This window comes from Schistocerca nitens, chromosome 4 (genome assembly GCF_023898315.1).
Source record: "Schistocerca nitens isolate TAMUIC-IGC-003100 chromosome 4, iqSchNite1.1, whole genome shotgun sequence".
Lineage (NCBI taxonomy): Eukaryota > Metazoa > Arthropoda > Insecta > Orthoptera > Acrididae > Schistocerca > Schistocerca nitens.
Genome location: NC_064617.1, coordinates 508,024,134 through 508,047,824, shown reverse-complemented (window position 1 = coordinate 508,047,824; position 23,691 = coordinate 508,024,134). Strand labels below are relative to the sequence as shown.

Below are 23,691 nucleotides of genomic sequence, written 5' to 3'. Positions count from 1 at the left end.
ATTTGTGCCTGTTCTTTGGGCCAGCATCAGGGATGGATGCCAGGTGTTGTGGTGCATCACAAATACTGGCAGTTGTTTGCGCAGGACATTGGTTGAGTGCAGGTGACCTCTCATGCAAATCAGTTATACCTGTGCTCTGTTGGGACATGACTGTGGCAGTATTCCAGTCAGCCCAGTGGCAGTGTTGGTCACTGCATTGTTCCAGGTGCAGGCTCCCATTTTCAGCATTGTGCTTTCCTGTTGCCACCTCCTCCATGCCCTGTGGTGCCCTCCCTTTGCCTGTGGCCTCAGGCCCATTGAGGCTTGCTCCTATGTCTCCCGATGTGGAGCCCATGGACTCTGATCCAACTCCACCTCATCCTCCTCCTCCTCCTCCTCCTCCTGCTCCTGCTCCTGCTCCTAGTCTGTGGATGTGACTCGTCTCTGCCAGTGTACTGACTGTTACCTCTGCCTATGCACCCTTCTGCCCCTCTGGCAGAGCCAGTGGTGTTGGCATTGTCTTCTTCAGTAGCCAATCTGCTGCCTGGGTTTCTGGCACTCTCTCTGGTTTTGCACCAATGGTCAGTGCCTAAGCTGGCTATTTTTGGCCTTACACGGCCTTTTCAGAAGGGAGTGATTTAGAATCCCTGCCAGTGGATATTATGATGGAGGCAGATCAACTGGTGTAGTTATTGTAGCAGCATTGGGGCCACATGTGATGCTTGGACAGACCTGCTGACGGAAGTGGTGACAGTCAGCTGGGTGGGGCAGTTATAATGCTGTCTGTGTTCAACCACCAAGTATCATCCTTTCACCTTGTGCTGTGTGCTGTTTCTATGTGCTGTTATCAACTGCCCATGCCTGTTGTGTGTTTTGTTTACCCCCACACACATCTGTATGTGGTTTCAGGTTTGTGCTTTCCTATAGATTGACTCACATAGCGAGTTTTCATTTCCTTTTGCAGAGCTCCACTCCCCAGCTTGTTGTCAAAGCACCATCGGCCAATATGGTAACTTGTGCTGACAGTGTTGTTTAGTGGCATTGTCACACCTGTGCAGATTCTAAATAAATCTTTTGGCTAGTGATATTGCCCACACCAACATCGCCTCCCCCCCCCTCCCCCTCTCTCCCTCCCACCCAGAAATCTTGGTTTTGGTGGCAGGCTGATCTCTAGTGTAGGCTGCAGTCTAGGTTAATTCCCATCGATAAATGTCTCAGTGCTCTCCAGTATGGAAACCACAAACCTTGTGTGTAATAGACTGTCATTGTGATTTTTTGTGAGTGGTCTACATCTGTATGTCTGTTCTAAATTGCAGTTTCCAATTGTAACTTTGTCACTGTTTCAGTGTTGGCCCTTCTGAAATTGCTTGTCATTTGTGTTTCTACTAATTGCAATTAGATTGTGATGTGAGGTCTCAAGTGTGCTCATAACTTAAATGCACATATGCAATAATATGAAAAAACTTCTTAATCCTTAATACTCAGCCTCCTCTTCTTGATGCATACCCCTCCTTTACACCACCAGAATATTATTATACCAAATAACTTAACATTCATTGTATCATATAAACATTTGTTTTTCGTGGCAGATTTCAATGAAAGCAGCCTTTTTGGTGCAGCTCCAGAGAATATTATAACTGCTCTTGGGTCACAGAATATTACTGCCGATTACCACAACTTCTGCGTAACTCAAAAGGTAATTCTGGTACTAAAAACAGCATATTTCAGTCTCTTGTTAAGACAGATAATTGCGATGTTTACATGTTCTGGTATTATGTTTATAGAACTTAACAGAATTCGGCTTGAGTGGGCAGTGGCATGTCCTCTCTGTGAACCATGATATAAATGGTTTGGAATTTATATCATCTATCCAGTCAAGACTGTATCCTTTTTATGGTGTCATTTTTCATCCAGAAAAAAATGCATATGAATGGAAATCAAATAAAAACATACCCCATAGTTCAGATGCAGTGGTTGCGATGCAGTACTTTGCAAACTTTTTTGTGAATGAAGGTAAGTAATTCTTATTATTTATTTGCATTTTTTTTCACCTCATGCACTAACTTGAGGACAGGATACAAACTGCTAAGTAAACAAAAAATCTCCTGAACTTACATGAAGGTATATGATATGAAGAATATTGTGTATTTAGATTTTATAAGTAAGTTTGGTGTAGCCATTTTCAATGAGGAAAGTAATGATGACAATGTAACCAACTTTTTATCACAGCATGATAATGATGTAGTCTGAGAGAGGAGGGAGGTGGTAGGGAAATAAGGGTGAGGAGAACTAGGGCAAAATGAATACAGAAACCTGTCACAGATGATAGTGGAGGTAGAATGGTTTTGTACGCAAAGTAAAAAGAGTTCAGAAAAAATGCAAGGAGTAAATTGGACTTGAGGTTGATGAAATAAAACAATAAATCAAGACCAAAGAGAATTTGAGATTATTAATGATGAAGCTTACAAGAAGGAGAGAAAGAAAAGTAGCAGAAAAACGAGATAAAGAGTGAGAATTGGGTAATAATTTTGAAAGACATAGCTTGATTTATATTTTAGAAGGTCATTAGTAAAGTTCATACCTTCACATGGAAGAAAAGAGAAGTCTCCAGTTTGACTCTGGAAAAGTTACACAAAGAAAACATGACGGTTGAAATCACTGGGTGCTAGATCTACCAAGCAAGGCAGTTGTGGTAAGATCTCATAGACTAAGTGTGAACAGAGTCATAGTTTCTTGAGTGAAGGTGATCAGGTACATGGTCATGCAGTAGTTGCACACCTTTCTCACTCATTTCTTAACTCTTCTCCTTGATCCCAGGCTACAGATTAATCAGAATGTTTTTTAATTCATCATCATCAGTTATCTGCTATATTAGCAGGTCCTTTGTCTCTCCATTTTCTGCGATCCATTGCTTCCTTCTTAAATCTGTATGTTGTACCGTCCATCATGTCATCCAGTATCTGGAATCTCTTCCTTCCTCGCTTCCTTTTCCCTTCTACATAACCTTCTAAAACAGTTTTTATCAGTCCGTCATTCTTTCTTAATATATGCCCAATCCAATTTCTTTTTCTTCTCTTTATTACATCTAGTAACTGTCTTTTCTCTCCCACTCTTCTCAGTACCTCTTCATTTCTTACTCTGTCCATCCAACTTATTCTTTCCATCTTCCGCCATGTCCAGATCTCAAAAGCCTCCAGCCTTTCTCTGTCAAAAAATGGAGACTGCATTATGCAGGGAAGATAATCTGCGGTGGTATTCCGTTGCCTTAATTATCTGTTGTAATTTCCTGTTCCTTTTTTGTATAGTCAGCGACAATCTGAAGAGTCGGGCAGCATAATGTTTCCAGGAGAGAACTCTGTCCTTGTCTTCTTTGATAGAGGGGAATTTTTTGCATCTTTTATTTGTTTAAGGGTTGTAATTGTGAAACCAACATTTGTGCTTTATTATCACATGGCTGAAAACCTCGTATTCCTTGTGCTTCCATGTTCTCAACGTTTCTACAACATTCCTACCTGTGAATGAGCATTAACTAACAGGGAACCCATTGTGCTGACATTCTGATGTGTACAGTAGATCGTTCGGGTTCTTATGCATTGACCGTATACTAACACCACTCTTTCTGACAGTTGTTTGGCTGGTAATGAATCTTTATTTATCTAATTGTTTTTGCGTCTAGTCATCAATATGAAGGGTTTTGGAAATATGAAATTCAAGAGGTGTTAGTGTTAAGGTAGTGATTACACACAATCAATACTGCTTGACAGAATACTTAACAATCTTTAAATATATTAGTACAACAGAAACCATTAATTTACCACTTATTGTGAACTCTATATTTTATCAAAATGTTCTTGCTGATTTATAAAACCACTTGAAACATTTTATGTCAAACTTGCATATGATGTTACAGCACATCTATGGGGTCTTAATGTTTTGTGCTTTAAAATTTGTTAAGTGACTACAGACACAATTCAATTAACACTTTTTTAGTTTTTATTTGAGTTATTTTTAATACTATTTTTCCGAGACTGTGGTGGCTTATTATACCTTATCACTCCATTAGTGCATAGGCCCGGTCTGTCATTTTTACTTTTATTCTTTGTCTTTGGACCTTATTTTGTACTCATGTATATCACCATATTTAATTACTTCAGTTTTCTTAGAGACAAAAAGAATAATTAATTTATAGAGGTACAAAGAATAGATGGTGAAGAATGTGTGTTGTATGAAAATTTCATGACAAAAACTTTTATAGCCCAGTCCTTGTGTGACCCATAACTCTTTTTTGTAGTAGCAGTATTCTTCTAAGGTATATTCTACAACACAACCCCATGCAATAGGTAAGATAGAGATAGATTGTCCATAAAATACAGTTTTCAGACTGTGGGTGGGCACCATTTTGGACAGTTCAGACAGAAAATAATAGGCCAGTGCCTATGTCATTACACAGCAATATCCAGATAGCCATCTAGGAATTTACAGCTGTTCACTTCCTCTGCCATTATCCCACATAACTCATTTATGCATGAGTGGTGTGAGCTAGGATTGTTGATATTTTAAAAAATATCGGGAATCCAATATATCAGTGTTTATAAAAATATCATTATCGGCTGTCAATATATCGAAAAAAAAGTATCGATATTGATGGAAGAAATAACAACGTATCTGTCTATAAAAAATATTGGCCGTTAATTGTAAATATACCTCCAGTTTTAGAGATGTATATTTAAATACTGATTTATTATTACATGTTATGTACATCAACAAGCTAGCAGCCTGCCTATCCCCTTTACTGCAAGAAGAGAAAGGAAAACAATGCACGTTCACACTTGGTGATAATTGCTTTACTAAAAATGGTAATTCCGTGTAAGTGGCACAATAAAAGGTGTCTCATGGGTCTGCCGTTTGATTTTGTCACTTATAGGATTTGTAAAAAATGGAACACCTCCAGCCATAGTTATGATGTTATTTATAATATGGCTACTCATTTCGGTAGCCATCTTCAGGCCTTAACTGTAGCTGAGAGGGTTAACTGCAACTGCATATATGATTCATCAGTGGCCAACATCTATGAACTGGTTTTTGCAGGCTACCTGTAACAACAATGTTATTTTTCCAACCATCAACTAGTTGTTACAGTCTGCAAAACCCAGTTCATAGATTTTGGCCACCAGCATCAATCAAGGCCTGAAGATGCTGTACTAAAGCACTGAAACTGGTAGCCATATAATAAATAATATCGTAAGGACAACTGTAGGTGTTCCATTCTATTACATAAGTGAGCAGCAAAGTCTCTCAAATCTCCAATCAGAAGGATGGACATACATGTGGGTTTGTCTGGAACACTTCATGTCGACTTCCCTGCTTTTTCATTTCTGCCAACGCCAGTGAGCTAGCAGTTGTAGTGTCAAAAATGTGTGGTGAAGCCAAAAATTGCAGTTTCTCTTGGTAGCCCTGAGTGTTGATCATGAGCATTTCCCCTCACATATCTCTGCCTACCGCAAAGGCCGATCTTGTCATTTAGATTTTTGTTCCTCATTTTCAGCAACTGTTTTTAAAGAATGCTGATGTGAAGAAATAGCACACTAGTTGCATTAAAAATTGTTTTTTAACACAACTGGTGTGCTATTTTTTCACATTGGAAATCTTGTTATGCCATTGACACTGCCACCACCCAGTGCAATTGGTCTTCTTCTTTCATGCCACATATACTTCCTTCACACAGTCAAAGAGAAAGTTTGGATGTGATGAAGCTCAAAAAGTAGTAAGACTCCTTCACACAGTGGAGGTATAATTATGTTCTACTACAATTTAAAAAGAATAACTTCAAATATTTATCAAAAATTGTTAAAAAAATGTAATATAAAATAAAAGTATCGGAACTCGATATTGCCATTTTGATACTGATGCATCGATATATTGGGGAAAGAAATATTGGCGATATACATCGACATTTTTCGGAAACATTTTTGATATGTCCATGTTTTGTCAACAGCCCTAGTGTGAGCTGCCAGTTGCAAATATTATCATCTGGTATTTACTTACATTGGCCTTCAGTCCTTGTGCAAGGAAATATGTATTTAATTCTAATACAGGATAACAGCTTCAAATATTTTATTGAAGGTGGGAATTAGTGATTTGGTCTATAATTTGAAACTACTTCTTTACTTTCCTTTGTATGGATCAGCTGAATTACACTCGTTTTTTAAGGCACTTGTATACATGTCTTCATTAACACAGCAATCGGTAAGGTAGGTAAGGGGTTAACTATTTCATTGGCACACTTCTTTAATGCCACACTTGATATTAGTAGTTGTTCTTTAGCTTTTGTATAACACCAAAGCTTCAGCTGTTGTGATGATCCTTGGTTGCTTCATTAGAAATGGTCTGATACTGTATTCTGTGTCTTACGGATCTGTGCATTACACACATTCATTATCTCCATTTCATCTTGAACTAACTTTGTCAGTTTCTTTTGTAAATGCTAATGACTGCACATGTGACCAAATTATTCAGCACAGCAATGTACAGTAGTCTGCCAAGGAACATAATACAGAAAGAATTGCATGAACAACAGAAAAATCCTGTGCTTCCAATGCATATGTGTACCTTCAAATATTGGCATTAGTGTAGTCAGAGGTAGAAATTTTATGACCTCCCTTCATAGAAAGTAAGAAATAAATTTTTCATTTTTTGTTGTTGTTGTTGATGAAATTGTGGTGTCACCGCTAGACACCACACTTGCTAGGTGGTAACTTAAATCGGCCGCGGTCCTGTAGTACATGTCGGACCCGCGTGTCGCCACTGTGTAATCGCAAACCTAGCGCCACCACATGGCAGGTCACAAGACACGGACTAGACCTCGCCCCAGTTGTACGGACGACATAGCTTGCGACCAGACCTACCAAGTCTTCCTCTCATTTGCCGAGAGACTGATAGAATAGCCTTCAGCTTATTCCATAGCTACTACCTAGCAAGGCGCCATTTGTATCAGTGCTTATAGCTTACTACTATTCAAGAGATGTATTCCAACAAGAGAATAAAGTTAAGTATATTATTCCAGCTACGTACTTTTCTTCTTATTCATTAATAAGTCTCATGTTCCAGTACTTCACGCCCGTCTGCGTTAGTTTAGCGTGCACTTTCAGCCACTTCATTCTACAAGGTGTTGGCCCAGCTGCCGACACATCAGAAATGAAATCTTGAACAAGATCTTCCAACTATTTACAGACAATTTAACAAGAGGAGGAGGAGGATATTAGTGTTTAACGTCCCGTCGACAACGAGGTCATTAGAGACGGAGTGCAAGCTCGGGTGAGGGAAGGATGGGGAAGGAAATCGGCCGTGCCCTTTGAAAGCAACCATCCCGGCATTTGCCTGAAGCGATTTAGGGAAATCACGGAAAACCTAAATCAGAATGGCCGGAGACGGGATTGAAATTTAACAAGAGTATGAAGTATATTTACTCTTATGTAAAATGTGTACCAAATTACAGTTATGTTTGTTGATGTGTGAAAATTCACAAAAGAGATCTTACTGCTAGAGAAAGTATTTTGGTGAATATAATGCTTTTCATTTGGTGGTTCCTTTTCTGACAGCATTTATAGCCCTTTGTGACCAGTTACTTCATAACATGTCAGATGTAAGCTCAGTAGCGCAGCTTTTGTTCTCATCTTTATAATGCCTCTTGTTATGTTGTCTGTATGCTTCACTTTTAAATACCTATAGAGATAAAGGTCTGGGGCTAGAGGGTTGGAGACTGTTCAGATCCAAACTGTGCATCCAGCATGGAATAGGTCTGGTTTGAAAATGTTGACAAGGATGTTAATTTTTATGCAAATGGTGTCCCTTGTCAGTCCATCCTACTGGAACTACAAAATGCCACAACTCTGGAAGAAACAGTCTTTGCAACATGTGCATGAATTGTTCTGCTCTTCTGTTGGTGTACAACATTTTTAAAAGAAGTATGATGACAACATGTTTGGGTGATATGACACACATGCTAATTAATTTCAGGGAGTAAAGGCATTTTGTGCACTTCAAATGAGTTAACCATTTCTAAATCCTGCAGCTATCCATTTAGGTGAAAATTCGTGTCATTGCTCACAAACAGGTCCACAGTAAATATCATTATCACCAATGAAAATAGCATTACAAATTGAAGTCTCTGTACTACATGTTCTTTTTTCAAGTTATGTTACATGAAACCAACTGAAGTTCTCTTTGACATTATGTACACTAGTGAATGGCACCAGCAAGTTTCACTTGGTAAATGGCACACGGGTTTGTGCAGGCACCCTTTATTTCCTGTACTATTTGCTACATTGGATTCAGGTGTCCTCATAGTTGAAATTCCATTATGTGTTCCTCCATGTTCTCTTGTACTGGCTGCTTCCCATTTCTGCTTATTGACAGCAACAAATAGTCAATTCTGCAAGGTTATTCAATTTCAGGCACACAGCCACTACTCAGCATGATAATATTAGTTGCATCAAGTTATGCATAGAAGTACTCATAGCAATGGGCAGTTAGCAACAACCAGGAATAATAATCATTCATTACATAGCAAAGAAAATTCATTAAAGTTTTTAATATATGCACCATTATTTGCAAGTACGTCTCATACCCAATGCTATTAATCACAGTGTGCAATAAGCACTATTCTTTGCCCAGCATAAACTTTTGTGCTATGGAAGAAGCCACCAGTACAACACACCAACATAATTAAAGAAATTTATAGGGAACATATGCTGACCTTTGACTGAAAATATTACTTTATACTTTCAGATGGGTCATTAATCCATTAGTTTACCATATAGGTTCGTTAAGAGATTGTTTTATGAATTTATTTCATAGCAAGACTAACCAGATTGGAATGTTACATATTCTCATGAAAGAAACTATTTCAGTTAATGCTCTATAATGTAAATGGATAGATAAAAAAATCTACTCACCAAGGGTGACAGAGGACACCCACACACAAAAAGGTTTAACTTTTACAAGCCTTTGGAACCTGTGTCTCCTTCTTCTGGCAGAAGAGCTGAAGGGGACAGAAGAGGGGTGAAGGAATAGGACTGGAGAGATTTAGGAAAAGGGGTACAGTTCAGAAAAGTTATCCGGAACCCTGGGTCAGAGGAGAGTTAAACTTGTGTGTGTGTGTGTGGGGGGGGGGGGGGGGGGGGCGCACGCGCGTGCGTGCGTGTGTGTGCGTATGTGTTTTTCCTGCTGCCTCTTTGTGAGTAGATTTTTTATCCACCCAATTAAATTATATTGTCAATAATTGATTATTTCAGTTAATACTCTGTTTAAAAAAAAAAAATAAAAAAATTGGTATAGCTTTCGCTCTTAAACAATATGAGTAGTGCTTCTTTATTTATTGGGTGAAGCCTGTAATATTTGAAATAAAGTTGTTCTGGCATGATAGCAGCTGATGGCCTATAACCAACAATTGCAGAGCTTTGCAAAGGTAGAAAAATTCTTATTATTCAATTCCATATCACAAGCGGAAAGTGAAGGTAAAGGAAACCATGACAACTTGAAATTAACAGTTGATATATTATTTAAACACACGTACATGATGCACACAGCTTCAGCGAGTCAATATTTCCATCATTTAAACAGATATGCTAGCACAGCGATGTTCTCTCTGTCGAGCGCAGCAGCCGAATCAGAATGAACAAAAGTTAACACATAAAAGAGAAGGTTTATAATAATCTCTGACATTACTTTCCACATTCTATGATTCTACTGTCACTTTCACGTGCCCTTTTTGAGCACAACACTTTGTACTGTAATTCATTCAATATTTGCCGAATTTCCAGGGGATGGCATACTCTGCAACTGCTCATTAATTAATGAAAAGGCTGTTCAATGAGGTTCATTCAAATGAAACCTGGTCAGTACATCTGTCTTTGCCTTACATGTAAGGTGGCACCATGTAACTGCGGGTATGGTGGCGCCATCTATTGGTAGAGAGACTGATATGTGCGTACCGTTTGATGTTGCATAGCGCCAGTGTGGTTTCACCCTGAAAAGAAGGTGGTCACACAAGTTATCATCCACTACCGAACACTTGGGCGAGTAAGCAGGAACAATGAGGAGTGATTAGATTTTTGATGACAGAGGGAGTTGGTGTGAAATGTATCGGCAGATGAAGGCTGTGTACAGTGAGTACAGTCTGAGTTGTTTAAGTGTTGTGGAATGGTGCAAACGATTCTTTGAGGGGCGTGAGTCACTGGAAGGGCAATGCTTTTACTGGACAGGTTCATCACGTCATCACACCGGAAATGGTTGCGGAAGTGAATGCTTTAGTCTTGGACAATCGCAGAATCACCGTGGACAAGATCCATTGGTTACTGGGTATTGGTGTATCAACACGTGAACTTTTGAAAAATCTGTGCACAGTGGGTTCCCTACCAACAGACCGCCGAACAGCGCCATACTTGAATGGTGCTGTCTTTGAGTCATCTGCAACATTATCATGAGGAGGAATACAGCTTTCTGTCACATATTGTCACAGGTGACAAAACATGGTGTCACCATTTTGAACCAGAAAGCAAGCGTCAAGAGCAAGCAGTGGAAAAATGGGACTTCACCATCTCCAAAGAAATCAAAGGCCATACATACCACTTCTGGTAAGGCCATGATGTCTTCCTTTTTTGACGACAAGGGTCACTGTTTGTCAAGTTCCTGGAATGGGGAACCACCATCAGTGCCCAGCGTCATCAAGCCACTTTACAGAACCTTAGACGAGCCATCAAGTCGAAATGCTGAGGCATGTTGTCCGATGGCATTATCCTCCTGCATGATAATGCCCGCCCACAAATGGCCAATGTGGTGAAGACGACATTGCAACAGTTTTGGTGGGAAATGCTGGAACATCCACCATACAGCTCCGACCCTTTACCGTGTGACTTTCATGGGACTGGACCTCTAAAAGAAGCTATTTGTGGACATAGATTTGTAACAGACGATGTAGTGTGTGACTGGGTCCAGGCCTGTATCCAACAGCAGTCTACTAGCTTCTTCAAGGATGGAATCGACTGGCTAGTGTCGCAATGGGATAAATATGTCAACAGTTTTGGCGACTATTTTTGGGTATGTGTAATGTATATAACTACATTTTTGAGTTAGTACAATTGTTAGCGTTACTTTACAATAGTGATGGGGTTTCATTTAAATCCCCTAATAGTTGCTCTGTAAAACTTTATATGTAGTTCACTACCAGTTTCAGCTTTTTTGTTAAGCCTTTCTCAAATAGATCTGAAAAGTGGGGAAGTAATGCCGAAAGGTGTAAGTGCAAGTTTGGTAGTTTTAAAATCTTGCTTGTCTAATGATGACCCAGGAAAATGGTTGTTTCAAGACTTGTCTTGAACTAGCCTTGAGACAACCATGTTTTCAAGACATCATTAGACAAGAAAGCTATCAAACTTGCTTCAAATCTATCAAACTTGTCCTTGTACTATTGGACATTATTTCTCCACTTTTCAGATCCACTTGTGAATGGCTTAACAAAAAAACCTAAACTGGTAATGCACTTAATAAAGTTATACAGAGCAGCAGAAGTGACCTTTTCATTAGTTCTATTATGTTACACAGGGGTACAACAAAAAAGTGAACACTGACTTACTGGCAATTGTCTTACGTCATGGATAAAATCAAGTATTATGTCTTCGATAAAATCATTTTCTTATATGTTTCACTTGTAATGTAACATCTCTGAAAGTATTCTCAGCAGACAGGATATCTATATGAGTTGTATGGTGTTGTATTGATCTGTAGTCATATTGAACCACACACACTTCCACTGAGGACAAATTGTAGACAGTGTGCCCTGTATGAGTTTGCATTTGATGAACTACATGTGCTTATCAGACATGATAAATGGTGAGCATCTCTGGAAACTAAACCAGGCTGGGCTGGATATGGGTTTGGCATACACGTGGTTGCTGACCTAAGATCTGGTCATCACTGGTCTTCTGCTCCAGTAAAATCTGGAAATGCATTGAGTACAGTAGTTAACATTGTGTTTCACAAAGAGTGAGGCTCTTGGCTGAACTCCATCATATAGCACAACACTGTTTTAAAAGCCCTTCTGTTTCAAGGTGAGCTGCATGTTGATGGCCTGTGTGCTTGTTGAGATGAAACAGTCATTAGTGGAAACCTACTGGGCAGGACTCTTCCTGAGTTCACGCCTTTTCTCTAGCTTCATTTGGGAACATAAGAAGTGAACAAACTGAAAACTTTCCCACTGGGATGGGCCTGACAACTAAAAAATCTGACCAAATTCCCTAAGGGATAGCCCTTCATGAAAGATAGCTCTAAAAAAGCAATCAACTATAGCACAACATCGAGTATGTTACAGAGGTCATAAACTTCTGGCAAAAACATCTACTTCTCTGCAAGTTCAACAGTTACAAAATGCAAAAAAATATTTCACAGGACATAATTTCAGCAAGAATTTTGTTGTTTCATTTAGACAGATCTACTGTGGATAGATGTTTAAAAATTAAAAGTCAGTTGAGAAGAAGGAGGTGTAACAAGAGTGAGAAATTGCATGAATATAAATGGCTAGCTTAAAAACATATTTATAGTTACTTTCAGTTCACCTATCTTATCCAGACATTTCAGGCTTGTTTCCCTTGACTTAAGATGTGACACTGTGTCCCCAGATTATTGAGCTGTTTCAAATGCCAGAAGTGTGGGTGCATTGTTGTACTGTGCAATGGCCAGATGATCTGTGGGAGAGTTGTGTATGAAACAGTGGCATCCTGCTCTTCACTGGTATGCATGCAGCATTTAGGAATCATGCAGTATGAAGTCCTGACTGTTCAGTTTTCATTGAAGTAAAGTATAATTAAGTGAAAATGAGATAAATGGGAAAAAAAGTGAAGTTACCACTGTAAGTGTTTGTACATTTATCCCACTGTGAGTCAAGATGGTCAACACCTTCACAGAAAAAATGTTTGTGGTTGCTTATGGAACAATGATTATACCCAGGGTGCACCTCTTAGTCTGAAACAAATTGACAGCCATGGAAGTCTTTCTTCAGGGCTCCAAAAATATGGAAGTCACGTGGGGAAGGATCGGGACTGTACAGAGGATGTGTAAGAACTTCCCAGTGGAACTGCTGTAGTGTAGTTGAAACAACCTTGGGAATATGGGAGTGGGAATTTTGTTGGCAGGTTGTTTTGACAGTGCTGCAGAAGATTCACTGGGAAGCCCTTACACATACTCTACACAGTCTCGATCTCTCCCCATGTGACTTCCATGTTTTTAGAGCCCTGAAGTAAGACATTCATATCTGTTGATTTGCATTGGATGAAGAGATGCACACTGGGGTATAATCCTGATTCCATAGGAAATCTCATTTTCATTTGACTGCCCCTTATACAAGTAAGAGGATACTGTATGCTCAAGGTACAAAATTTAGCTAGACTTTTAAATTTCCAGTATTAGCACCATCATTGGTACCTGTCATTAAAAAAGGTAAATACTGAAAACTTCTTAACTGAGTCTGTGGAAGCTGTAACTGTGACTGGTCCTGCAAAGACCATGTACTGAGATCTCAGCCAGTCATTATGTCTTGCCTGCAAACACAGGAGATAATACAGTAAAATACTGTCTTAATAAACCTGCTTTTAAGGACTTCCGACTTTTCAGAAATGTGTATGTTGGTCCTAGTGAAACTGCCATGAGAACAATGTAGCTGAAACTTGTTTTAATAAACACTGTTTTTCAGAAAAAGTTGACTTCTAAAACATAGATATGAAGCTACAAATTACATAAATTAAAACCTATATTTGAAGAAATGCTTAACATATTCAGGAATCTGCATCTATTCCTTTAATATTTGACATGTATATATTTGTCGTGTTGGCTACTGTGGGTGTCAGCCCCAACACAAACAAGGATGGAGAGATTTGTGCCACTGGCCAGTGGCATTTATCCAAAATCATGTGGACACAACACTTTCAAATTAATAGATCACTTTATTTCTGAAAGGGAAAGAAACATAACTTAACTTCTCGTTATGAAGTGGTTTGTTGTGCTTCTTGTGCCTCCTACAAGAAGTTACTTTTATACACTATTACTACTTGCAGATTGCACGCTAGGTATCATCTTCATATTTCTCAGTACTGATGCTCTCGACGTCTGCAAATAAACTGGGTCCGACCAGTGATGGGCAGCCAGTTAATTCATTGTGACAGGGGGTCATAAACTCTGTGTCCCTGGAAGTTTGGCACTGTCCGCTCTTTCCATTGGCATGCGGATCAGTGCCTTCTTGCTGCCGCTTTGCAGTTCTGCGCTGATCGGTGTGCAGTTGAAGCTTTGGGACTGCACATTCCTCCACCCCAAACTGCCACACTGTTGTCGTGTAGGGAGCCATTTTATGACAACAGGGGGGGGGGGGGGGGAGAAAGCTGGGTGGCATGAGGAGCTGGGAGGTGCAACTGGGACCGATGCCAAGTCCCCGGCTGCACCCCAACATCTGCCCTGCACTCTGAGGGGAATGTCACTCGGATAACTCCTGAGAGCATGCCCACCCTCTTTCTGAGCTGGCCTGATGAAAAATGGAGAAGGCATCGATGACAATGGTGGTGGCGATGCTGACAGCAGTGGTGACGGACGCGGGTCCACGGTGGCTGCTGTGATGAGCACTGGAAAGTTGATGTGCTGCAGTGGCAAATGCTACATTGGTTCCACAGGCATTGCTGAAGAGAAGGCTCCCAGCAGTGTCTGCACTGGGCGCAATATCCTTGTAGGATGCAAATCTGGGAACAGAAAATCTGCGAAAGAATCTAGCAATTGACAAGCATGTCTCACAATCGAGAAGCATGGATCTTGTTCTGATGATGGCGCAGTAACCCAATGGGACATTGAATTACATACATGCAAGTGCCCAAACTTCTCTCTCAGTATCTGGCGCGACCAACAACTCTGAACAGAATAGAATCATTAGTCACAAAGTGATACTCGCAGAGCGTGGGAGGCTCAGTGCGCTGCAGTGGGTGCAACAACTAGAGCAGTGTATGGTAATACTGGCCATGTAGAAGCTCCGCGAGCGATGGACCATCTCACGACTGTGAGTGGTACATTGCGAGGAAGAGCAGCAGTGCTTGTTGCCATGTATGGGAGGCATGTAGTTTGTTCATCTGTTGCTTGAACATATTGTACAAACTAAGCTTCTCCATTTGACTGAGGATGAAACGGAGCACTGGTAAGGTGAATGATATCATTGGCTATACAAAACTGTTCAAAGTCCTAAGGCATAAACTGTGGTCCATTGTCTTTAACCAACACTTCAGGCAAACTTTCCAAGCAAAGATAGATGACAAAGCCTGAATGATACTATATGATGTAGTCAAGTTCACGGGCACTGCAAACAGATATTTGCTAAAAGAGTCCACAACAATAAGACAACTAGTGTTCCAAAAGGATCTGCAAAGTCAACACACACTTGTTGCCATAGTGATGGAGACTTTGGCCAAGCTGAAAACATTTGTGGTGGGGCCGATAGATTTTCAGCACAAGCACAACACCATGCCTGGCCATGTACAGTGCTGACGTGCTAACTGTTTTGTGTGTACATTTCACCAATGCCCTTGGTGGAGCGATCGCAACACGTCTTTTTGCAACACTTTATGAATAAGCACATGCAATTGTCCAGAGTAAATCTGCAATAAAATCACACTGTGCTGGATGGAGAGGCTATGCCGAAAAGCAAAATATCGGCACACAAAAGAATTCTGAATGTTTTTTCACTGAACAAGGCCAAACAGTATGGATGTAGTACAACAAAAAGTTCAAGTCAGGGTCTGCTTCCATGGCCTGTGCAATTTTCCTACAGTGGAGTGGAAAAGTCTGTAGAAGTTCAGTGTCCTGCACTTTGATGTAACAATGAGCTACAGCAGTAGCATAGGATTCAGAATCAGGACCAACAAGAAGGCAAAAAAGGTTGTCAGCATTTATATGCTTCAGTGTGGGCTGATACTATGACAATAACAAAGCCAAACACTGCAGCTTCTTAGCCATGTGTGGCACAACAGATTTGGGCAGATTGAAGAAAGACTGAAGTGACTTACGGTCTGTCACTAGGTGAAACATGTGACCAAACAGATAATGCTGAAACTTTGTCATGCCGTAGACAGTAGCGAGCACTTCCTTCTCGATTTTGGTGTAGTTACATTGAGTCTTAGTCAATAGCTTGGAAGCAAAAGCAATCGGCCTGTCCTATGAACTAAATCTGTGCAAAGGCATAGCTCCAATCTTGTATGAAGAAGCGTCCATTGCCAAAACTACAGACTTAGTGGGATCAAAATGAACAATGCGTCCCTCACTCAAAAAGGCATTTTTAAGTTTCTGGAATGCTTCCTGACACATTCGTTGGGCTGGATTGGGCATAAACTGGATATAATATGTCATCTTCCCGATAACTGACTGCAATTCCATCACATTCCTTGGGGTAGGGAAGTCCTGGCTAGCCAGCAAATGTAGTTGAATGGGATGAATGCCTTGGCGATTAATAGCATGTCGTAAGTACTGAATTTCGATCTGAAAAAAGGTACATTTGTCCAGGTGACATTTCAAACCTGCAGCTGAAAGTCGTCCAAGTAATTTGAACAGAATGAAACTTTTGCAATAAGCTGTTGTAAGTAGCGTAAGAATTTGGCAGGTGCGGAAGTACTGTCAAAGGGTAAGCGCAGAAATTTGAACAATCCTAAATGTGTGTTGACCACAAACACTTTCTGAGACTCCTCATCTAATAGAATTTACAAATACGCTTTGGGGTAGTGAGCCTCTCCTAAATTTCTCAGGCCAAGACTATGGATAAGTATCAGTTATTGTTTATGGATGCACTGTGGATTTAAAGTCAACAGAAAAACAAAGTCTTCTAGAAGGCTTTGGTAAGATTACTGAGAAAGAAGCCCATTGAATAGGGTGGGTAGGAGCAATAACATCATTGTCCTGCCATTCTTTAAGTTCACTTGCAATTTTGTCTCCAAGTGCATGAGGGAAGGGACGCACCAGAAAAAACATATGTTGCGCATTGTCCTTCATTATCGTGTGCCACAAAATTATTTGCTGTACCAGGTCTGCCAGAAAATAAACTGGGAAACCCCTTAGTCTATTGAGTAACACTGTCATTTGGGTTGAAAGTTGTTGTAGAATCATGGAACATATTTTGTGTTCAGACATAATGACCTTTCTAGACTGTTAGAAGCTCATCTGCAGAAACCAGCACGGTTTTAGGAAAAAGTGTCATGTGAGACACAACTGGCCATCTTTGTGCATGATATACACAGGCTCTAGATACCGGCTCCCAGACTGATGCCATATTTCTCGACTTTTGAAAGGTGTTCGACTCAGTTCCGCACTGTCACTTGTTCCAAAAAGTGCACGCTTATGGTCTATCCTATGACATATGCGGTTGGATAGAAAGTTTCTAACAGACAGAGAGCAGTATGTCATCCTGAATGGGGTGACTTCAACAGAAACAAACGTAGCTTCAGGTGTGCCCCAGGGCAGCGTAATAGGTCCGCTGCTTTTTCCGATTTACATAAACGATCTGGTTCATGGTATTGACAGTGGAATTAGACTGTTTGCTGATGATGCTGTAGTCTACAGGAAAGTAGTATCACACAAACGTTCTGAACAAATCAATGAGGATTTGCAGAAAATAAATGTGTGGCGTAATGACTGTCAGTTATCTCTCCATATTAGTATGTGGCACCTACTGCGTATAACAAGGTGGGAATCTCCATTACAAGTACAAAATAAATGCCCAATCTTTGGAAGCAGTAACATCCGTCAAGTATGTGGGTGAGACTATTCAAAATGATCTCGAATGGAATGATCAGATTACACAAGTAACAGGCAGTGCGAACTCTAGATTGTGGTTTATTGGTAGAATCCTGAAGCGATGCAGTCCTTCAGCAAAGGAAATTGCTTACAATACATTAGAGTCTTAGAGTATTGTTCGTCTGTATGGGACCCTTGCCAGTTGGGTCTGATTCAAGAGATTGAGAATGTCCAAAGAAGAGCGGCAAGATATGTGACTGGTACATTTAGCCATCGCGAGAGCCTTACAAATCTCATAGAAAGTTTGAAGTGGGACACACTTACAGATAGTCGACGCCCTAAATGGAAGGGGCTGCTCACTAAATTCTGAAATCTGATCTTCGCCGAGGATGTAGAGCATATATTATTGGCACCAACTTTCAAATCATGCAATGATCACCATTCAAAGATAAGGGAAATTAGAGCTTGTACTGAGGTGTTCATTTTTCCCTTGTGTGATCCATGCGTGGAACAGAGAGGGGGGCGGGGGGTGGGGGGTGGGGGGGGAATGACTTTGGCGCGAATTGTGCCCTCTGCCATGCACCGCTTGGTGGCTAGTGGAGTATATATGTGGATGTAGATGTAGAAATAGATAGTACATTGTCCTGAATACAGAAATCAAACAAATCAAATGAATCTAACTCAAAAACATTTTCAAAGTCTCACACATCCTAAATGTCACTGTTCTGGCACACACACACACACACACACACACACACACACACACACACACACACACACACACACATTCCCGAGGGAGGACTTGAACTGTTTACTCTGTTCACAGCGCAGTGGTCTTTTTGTGTGTGGTGGTTGGTCGCAAGGCTGCACCTGCTTGTCACTTGATGTTTCACTGAAGACAGGAGCTACCTCAATGTTTTCCATGGCACTATCACGTGAGGCCCTGATGTTAAATAATTTGTAACACCTGTTTCAAAGTAGGATTAGAATTTTGAGAATTTGTTCATGGTTCCTACTGTATGGCACATTGTGCATAATTGCATCATGAATCACTGCGTGAGTATAGTACTATCTTCAGCTACATTGAAAACGACACTGTCTAGCCAAACCCTGAAGTTCAGTGACCCACTGATGGTATGGCTGTTCTAGCTTTTTCCACAACTGAAAGAACTTGTAACGAACTGCAGCAACCTGTACCTGATTCTCGTACTGTCTACTGAGGGTGGAAACTAAAACTCCAGAAACTAGCAACTCCGACCTACTAGTTCCGAATAACTTTCAAGCAAGGCGGTATACTTGTGTGTTGGCCATTGCCGAGAAGTAAGGAAGTTTGACAGTATCTTGCATTTGATTTGTAGCACAATGAGCATTGAACTGAATGTACAACTCATTCCATTCCTCTTGTTGTTCACTGAAAGCACATAACAGTGGAATGCACGGAGGCAGTGCCATGGATGTGACTGGCTGTTGTGGCGGAGTTGATGCAGCAGCAGCAGCTTGTGCATTAATGAGCATCTGGACTGTAATTATCAACTGTGACATTTTCTGGTTTGGAAACTGAAAAATCTACATTAGATCAAAGCCAGCAGCAGCTGGAGATATAGACACAGGTGTTACAGGAGGTGAGTTAGAGGCCATTTTAATGAGAGGAGCACCATGACAAAGTAATTAGGAGCAAGGCAAGTACACAAATAGCAGTAGTATTGCGGCTAGTCTGCAAGAAAAAACAAATTAATAGCAAAGCTCCACTGACAGAAAAGAGAGAAATATAAGTGATGCTCTGTGACAGAGTGGCAAAGAGTGAAAACAGTGTTTATCCTGTACTCTGTGGTGCCAGGTATAGTGTCAGCTTATGTGGGAGGCACCACCGACACAAACAAGGAAGGAGAGAAGTTGCATTGGCCGTTGGCAGGAATCCAGAATGATCTGGACATAACACTTTCAAATTAATAGATCACTATATTTCCAAAAATGTGAGAAACATATCTTTACTTCTCGTTATAAAGTCCTTGACTTGCTTGATGCCCTTCCTGTGCCTCCTACAATACACTATTACTACTCACAGAGTGCATGCTAAGTATCGTCTTTGTGTTACTCAGCAGTGTTGTCTGTGACCAAACTGGACCCGACCAGCGATGGGCAGCTGGTTAAGTCAGTGTTGACAGGGGGTACTGAACTCTGTCTTCCTGGAGTTGTGTTGCTGCCTGCTATTTGTGTTGGTGCACAGGTCGGTGTACAGTCGATGCTGTAGGAGTGCAAAATATTAAACTGCTATTAGAGTAAAGGACAATCACTGCAATTTATCCTGTTGGTCACTATATAATTCTTAGCGTTTAGGTTGATAATTTCATAGTCAGTTCCAGTAAGTTCACAGATAAATTGATGTACTTGAGTAAACCTGTGTAATGATCATGATATGAAGTCTTTACATGTAGCATACTGATGCATTTAAGCTTGGGTTTAAAACAGTGTCATCCTTGAAATTAGATGGTATGTTGAGAAAACCTACAAAAGGTCTGAACTTATATCTTTTTTATGAAAGACCTGTACATGCAGGAAGAAACGGGTGAATTGAAGTGGTAAGCTAATAAGAATGCAGAGATTGAGGTGGCAGTTTTTGCACAAATTTGCATGCCTGATTTCTGTCATCTCTGATATCTCAAAGTTTACTTATGATGAAACCAAAACAAGAGGACTCATCCCAGTGTGTATGATAGTTTTAGGTAATTATGGTTAGTAAATGATGAAAACTTACTGTTCAGCAGAAGTTTATTATTATTACCAGTGTCAAAGACAATCAGTCTAACATGGTGAAGAAATATATTTGGTACCATCTTCCAACGAGATATTGAAAAATATGCGGGCCTTTCTGAATGAAAAGCTAAATTTTTTTCTGTGTTGGCAGAGGAAGAGTAATTCTGCATCATCTTTTGAAAATTTAGAAATAGAATAGTTACAAGGAAAGAGAAGAGGGAACTTAATTATAGATGAAATGTTATGTGAAATAAGGCGTTTGAAACCACCTTGAAGTTCAAGGCTGGAGATCTGACCCATTGAATGGCAAGTTGGTTCAGATAAAAAAGCATCATAACCTCTCTTGTAAAAATTTTTCTCTTGTAAAAATATTTCAAAAATATTGTGTTAAGGAGAACAAAGTCATGGAGGCAGAAAGAGCAACAAAAGAATGACAGCAGCACTGGGTGTTAATAGTACTGGGATGAGACATTGTTGTGATGAATAATTTTAAAGTTTAAAGTTATCTGATGTTCCAAGAATATGGAAGGCATTTCCTTGCAGCTAAAATTTGAATTGGAAGGTCTCGAAACAGTTGTACAATATTTCGTAAGGATATAGATGGAGGAAGATGGTTCTTACTATTGACACCTACCATTCACATTAAAAGTTAACCTAATTATTCAAATCATAATGCTGTGCAGATTGCACAAATACCTGCAACTATGAATGTGACCATAATTAATTGTGAAAGCAATAGAGATTTACTCCCTTGCCTGTTGCAGCTCACAATATGAATAAAATTGTACAACCTAAAAGTTATGCACTTGTTGGACAGTATCTAATGTTGCTTCCATTTTAGCAATATGCATTTTACTTCAAGAAATTGCCACATCATAAAGGTATATAGATAAATCACTATCTAACGATATTCTATTTCTTTTATTTTCAGCTCGTAAGAACTTTCACAGCTTTCCAACAGCGGAATCTGAAGAGTCTGCACTTATTTATAAATATACTCCTACATATACTGGTGATCATCTTATCTATGAACAGTGTTATTTTTTTGATTACTGACAGTTACAGGTGTACTCGCCTGACATTTCTGAAAGAATAATTTGTCAATAAATGAGATGAGATGGAGCAATTCACTATTTTGTCTAATATTCCTTTATTGCTAATTGCTGGTAAGATTATCTTCTTAAGGGCTGATTGTACCTTTGTACCTTTGTAGGGTGCAAAATATAAAAAATTTTTTTTTGCTCGTAAATATTCCTTGGAGTGTATTTTACTAGAGAAATATGTTTCCTGAGGGCATTTTATCCATTAAAGGCTTTAAATATTCATTTACTTGAAGGGCGGCACATGTTGCCACACCCCTGTTTTGCCATCTGTCAACTTCTTGAGTTTCAAAAACCTAATTTACTGATTTGTGAAAATATTTCATGCTCACACTTGGCTACCCTGTTCGTGCACTACATTCACTTGTTCCTTGTCCCTCCAGAACCCAAATGTATGATTTAACAGTGTCATATGGTCTAGAATCCCTGAAACAGTGTGTGTAGGTAAAGATACATTGAATTTGTGTGTTCCTGATGCAGTTCTTTCATTTAATGATGGCAGTGTGGTGAGAGTTCAGCTGCTTCAAAAGTTAGGCACACAACCTGGGGAAAGTATGGTGATGACATTTTCCGAATTGGATGCTGTCCATCTGAAGAAAGTAGATTATGAAGTGACTATGATACCTAGGAAGGCAAGAATGCACTCAAGGAATGCTAAGAGAGCCAGGGATGATGAAAAATGCAGATGACCCAGGACATGGTGCAGGGTTGTCTAAGGTCAGTGACAAACTATGTTCATCTTTAAAACTGGATTCCTGAGATTTTAAAAAATAGGTACATTTTTCTCAGGAATATACCATCATAGAACAGTGAAACTTACACAACTTACAGCAACTGGGCTGAACGTCAATGATGCATTTTTAAAAGAAGTTCAGTTTAATATTGTAGAAATTATGAATTAATAAAGCTTAAATATGTGGAAAAAATTTTACAACTTGAAAAAATTCTCTAAAAAATAAATTATGCAAGCGACTTATCTACAAAAATTGACAAATTTAACATTTTAGGTATATAAGGCACAATCTCCCCTTAAAACAGTAGTAGTATTAGTAGTAGTAGTAGTAGTTCTGTGAACAATGGACCTTACTACAGTGAGGTGGCTTGTGTGCCTCGACATTACATATAGCCTTACTGTAGGTGCAACCATATTGGAGAGGTTTGTGTTGAGAAGCCAGATGGATCCTGAAAAGTGGCAGCAACCTTTTATTAGTTTCAGGGACAACAGCCTGCATTATTGACTTAGTGGGCCTTGTAACATTAGCCAATTTAGCCTTGTTGTTACTGTGTCAGATGAAAGCAAAGGCTAAACTGCAACAATTACATTTTGTGAAGATATATAGATGTACTACATGATGATAGCAAAAAATGGTTCAAATGGCTCTGAGCACTATGGGACTTAACATCCATGGGCATCAGTCCCCTAGAACTTAGAACTACTTAAACCTAACTAACCTAAGGACATCACACAACACCCAGCCATCACGAGGCAGAGAAAATCCCTGTCCCCGCCGGGAATCGAACCAGGGAACCCGGGCGTGGGAAGCGAGAACGCTACCGCACGACCACGGGATGCGGGCATGATGATAGCATCCTCGTGGTTAAAATATCCTGGCAGTCAAATAGTCACTCACTCAGATCTTGTGGTGGGAACTATTTAGGAGAATGTTATCATCAGCACAATTCTACGGAATGCAGAGTAGAATGTTGGGCCTATTAATTGGGAAACTTAAAAAAGAGAAATGAGTAGGTTGAAAATGGATGTAGTGAAGTGTTGGTGGCAGGAAGAACATAATTCCTGGTCAGATGGATACATGGTTATCAATACAGAATCAAATAAGGGTATGCAAGAGCAGGTCTAATAATGAATAAGAGTTCTGTTCAACTGATATGAACAGCATAGAACAGCATAGAACAGATCATCACAGCCAAGATAGACACAGTATCAAGACCCACCATAATAGCACATGTATGTGTCTACTAGCCCCACAGGTGATGTAGAAGTTGAAAGAATGTAGGAAGAAATACAAGAAATTATTTAGCTCATCAAACTCTGTGT

At 39.9% G+C, this 23,691-nt stretch overlaps 1 protein-coding gene across 3 annotated transcripts in view; it reads left to right on the top strand.

Moving 5' to 3' along the window:
* Nucleotides 1–21,653, top strand: part of LOC126251815 (gamma-glutamyl hydrolase-like) — an 87,697-nt gene extending 66,044 nt beyond the window's left edge. For all 3 annotated transcript variants that reach the window (XM_049952461.1, XM_049952463.1, XM_049952462.1), the window contains exons 5-7: nucleotides 1,569–1,675; nucleotides 1,764–1,992; nucleotides 21,467–21,653. In XM_049952461.1, coding sequence (XP_049808418.1) covers nucleotides 1,569–1,675; nucleotides 1,764–1,992; nucleotides 21,467–21,591 — 461 coding nt within the window. In that variant the 3' untranslated portion in view covers nucleotides 21,592–21,653. The remainder of the gene's footprint in view (nucleotides 1–1,568; nucleotides 1,676–1,763; nucleotides 1,993–21,466) is intronic.
* The last annotated feature ends 2,038 nt before the right edge of the window (nucleotides 21,654–23,691 follow it).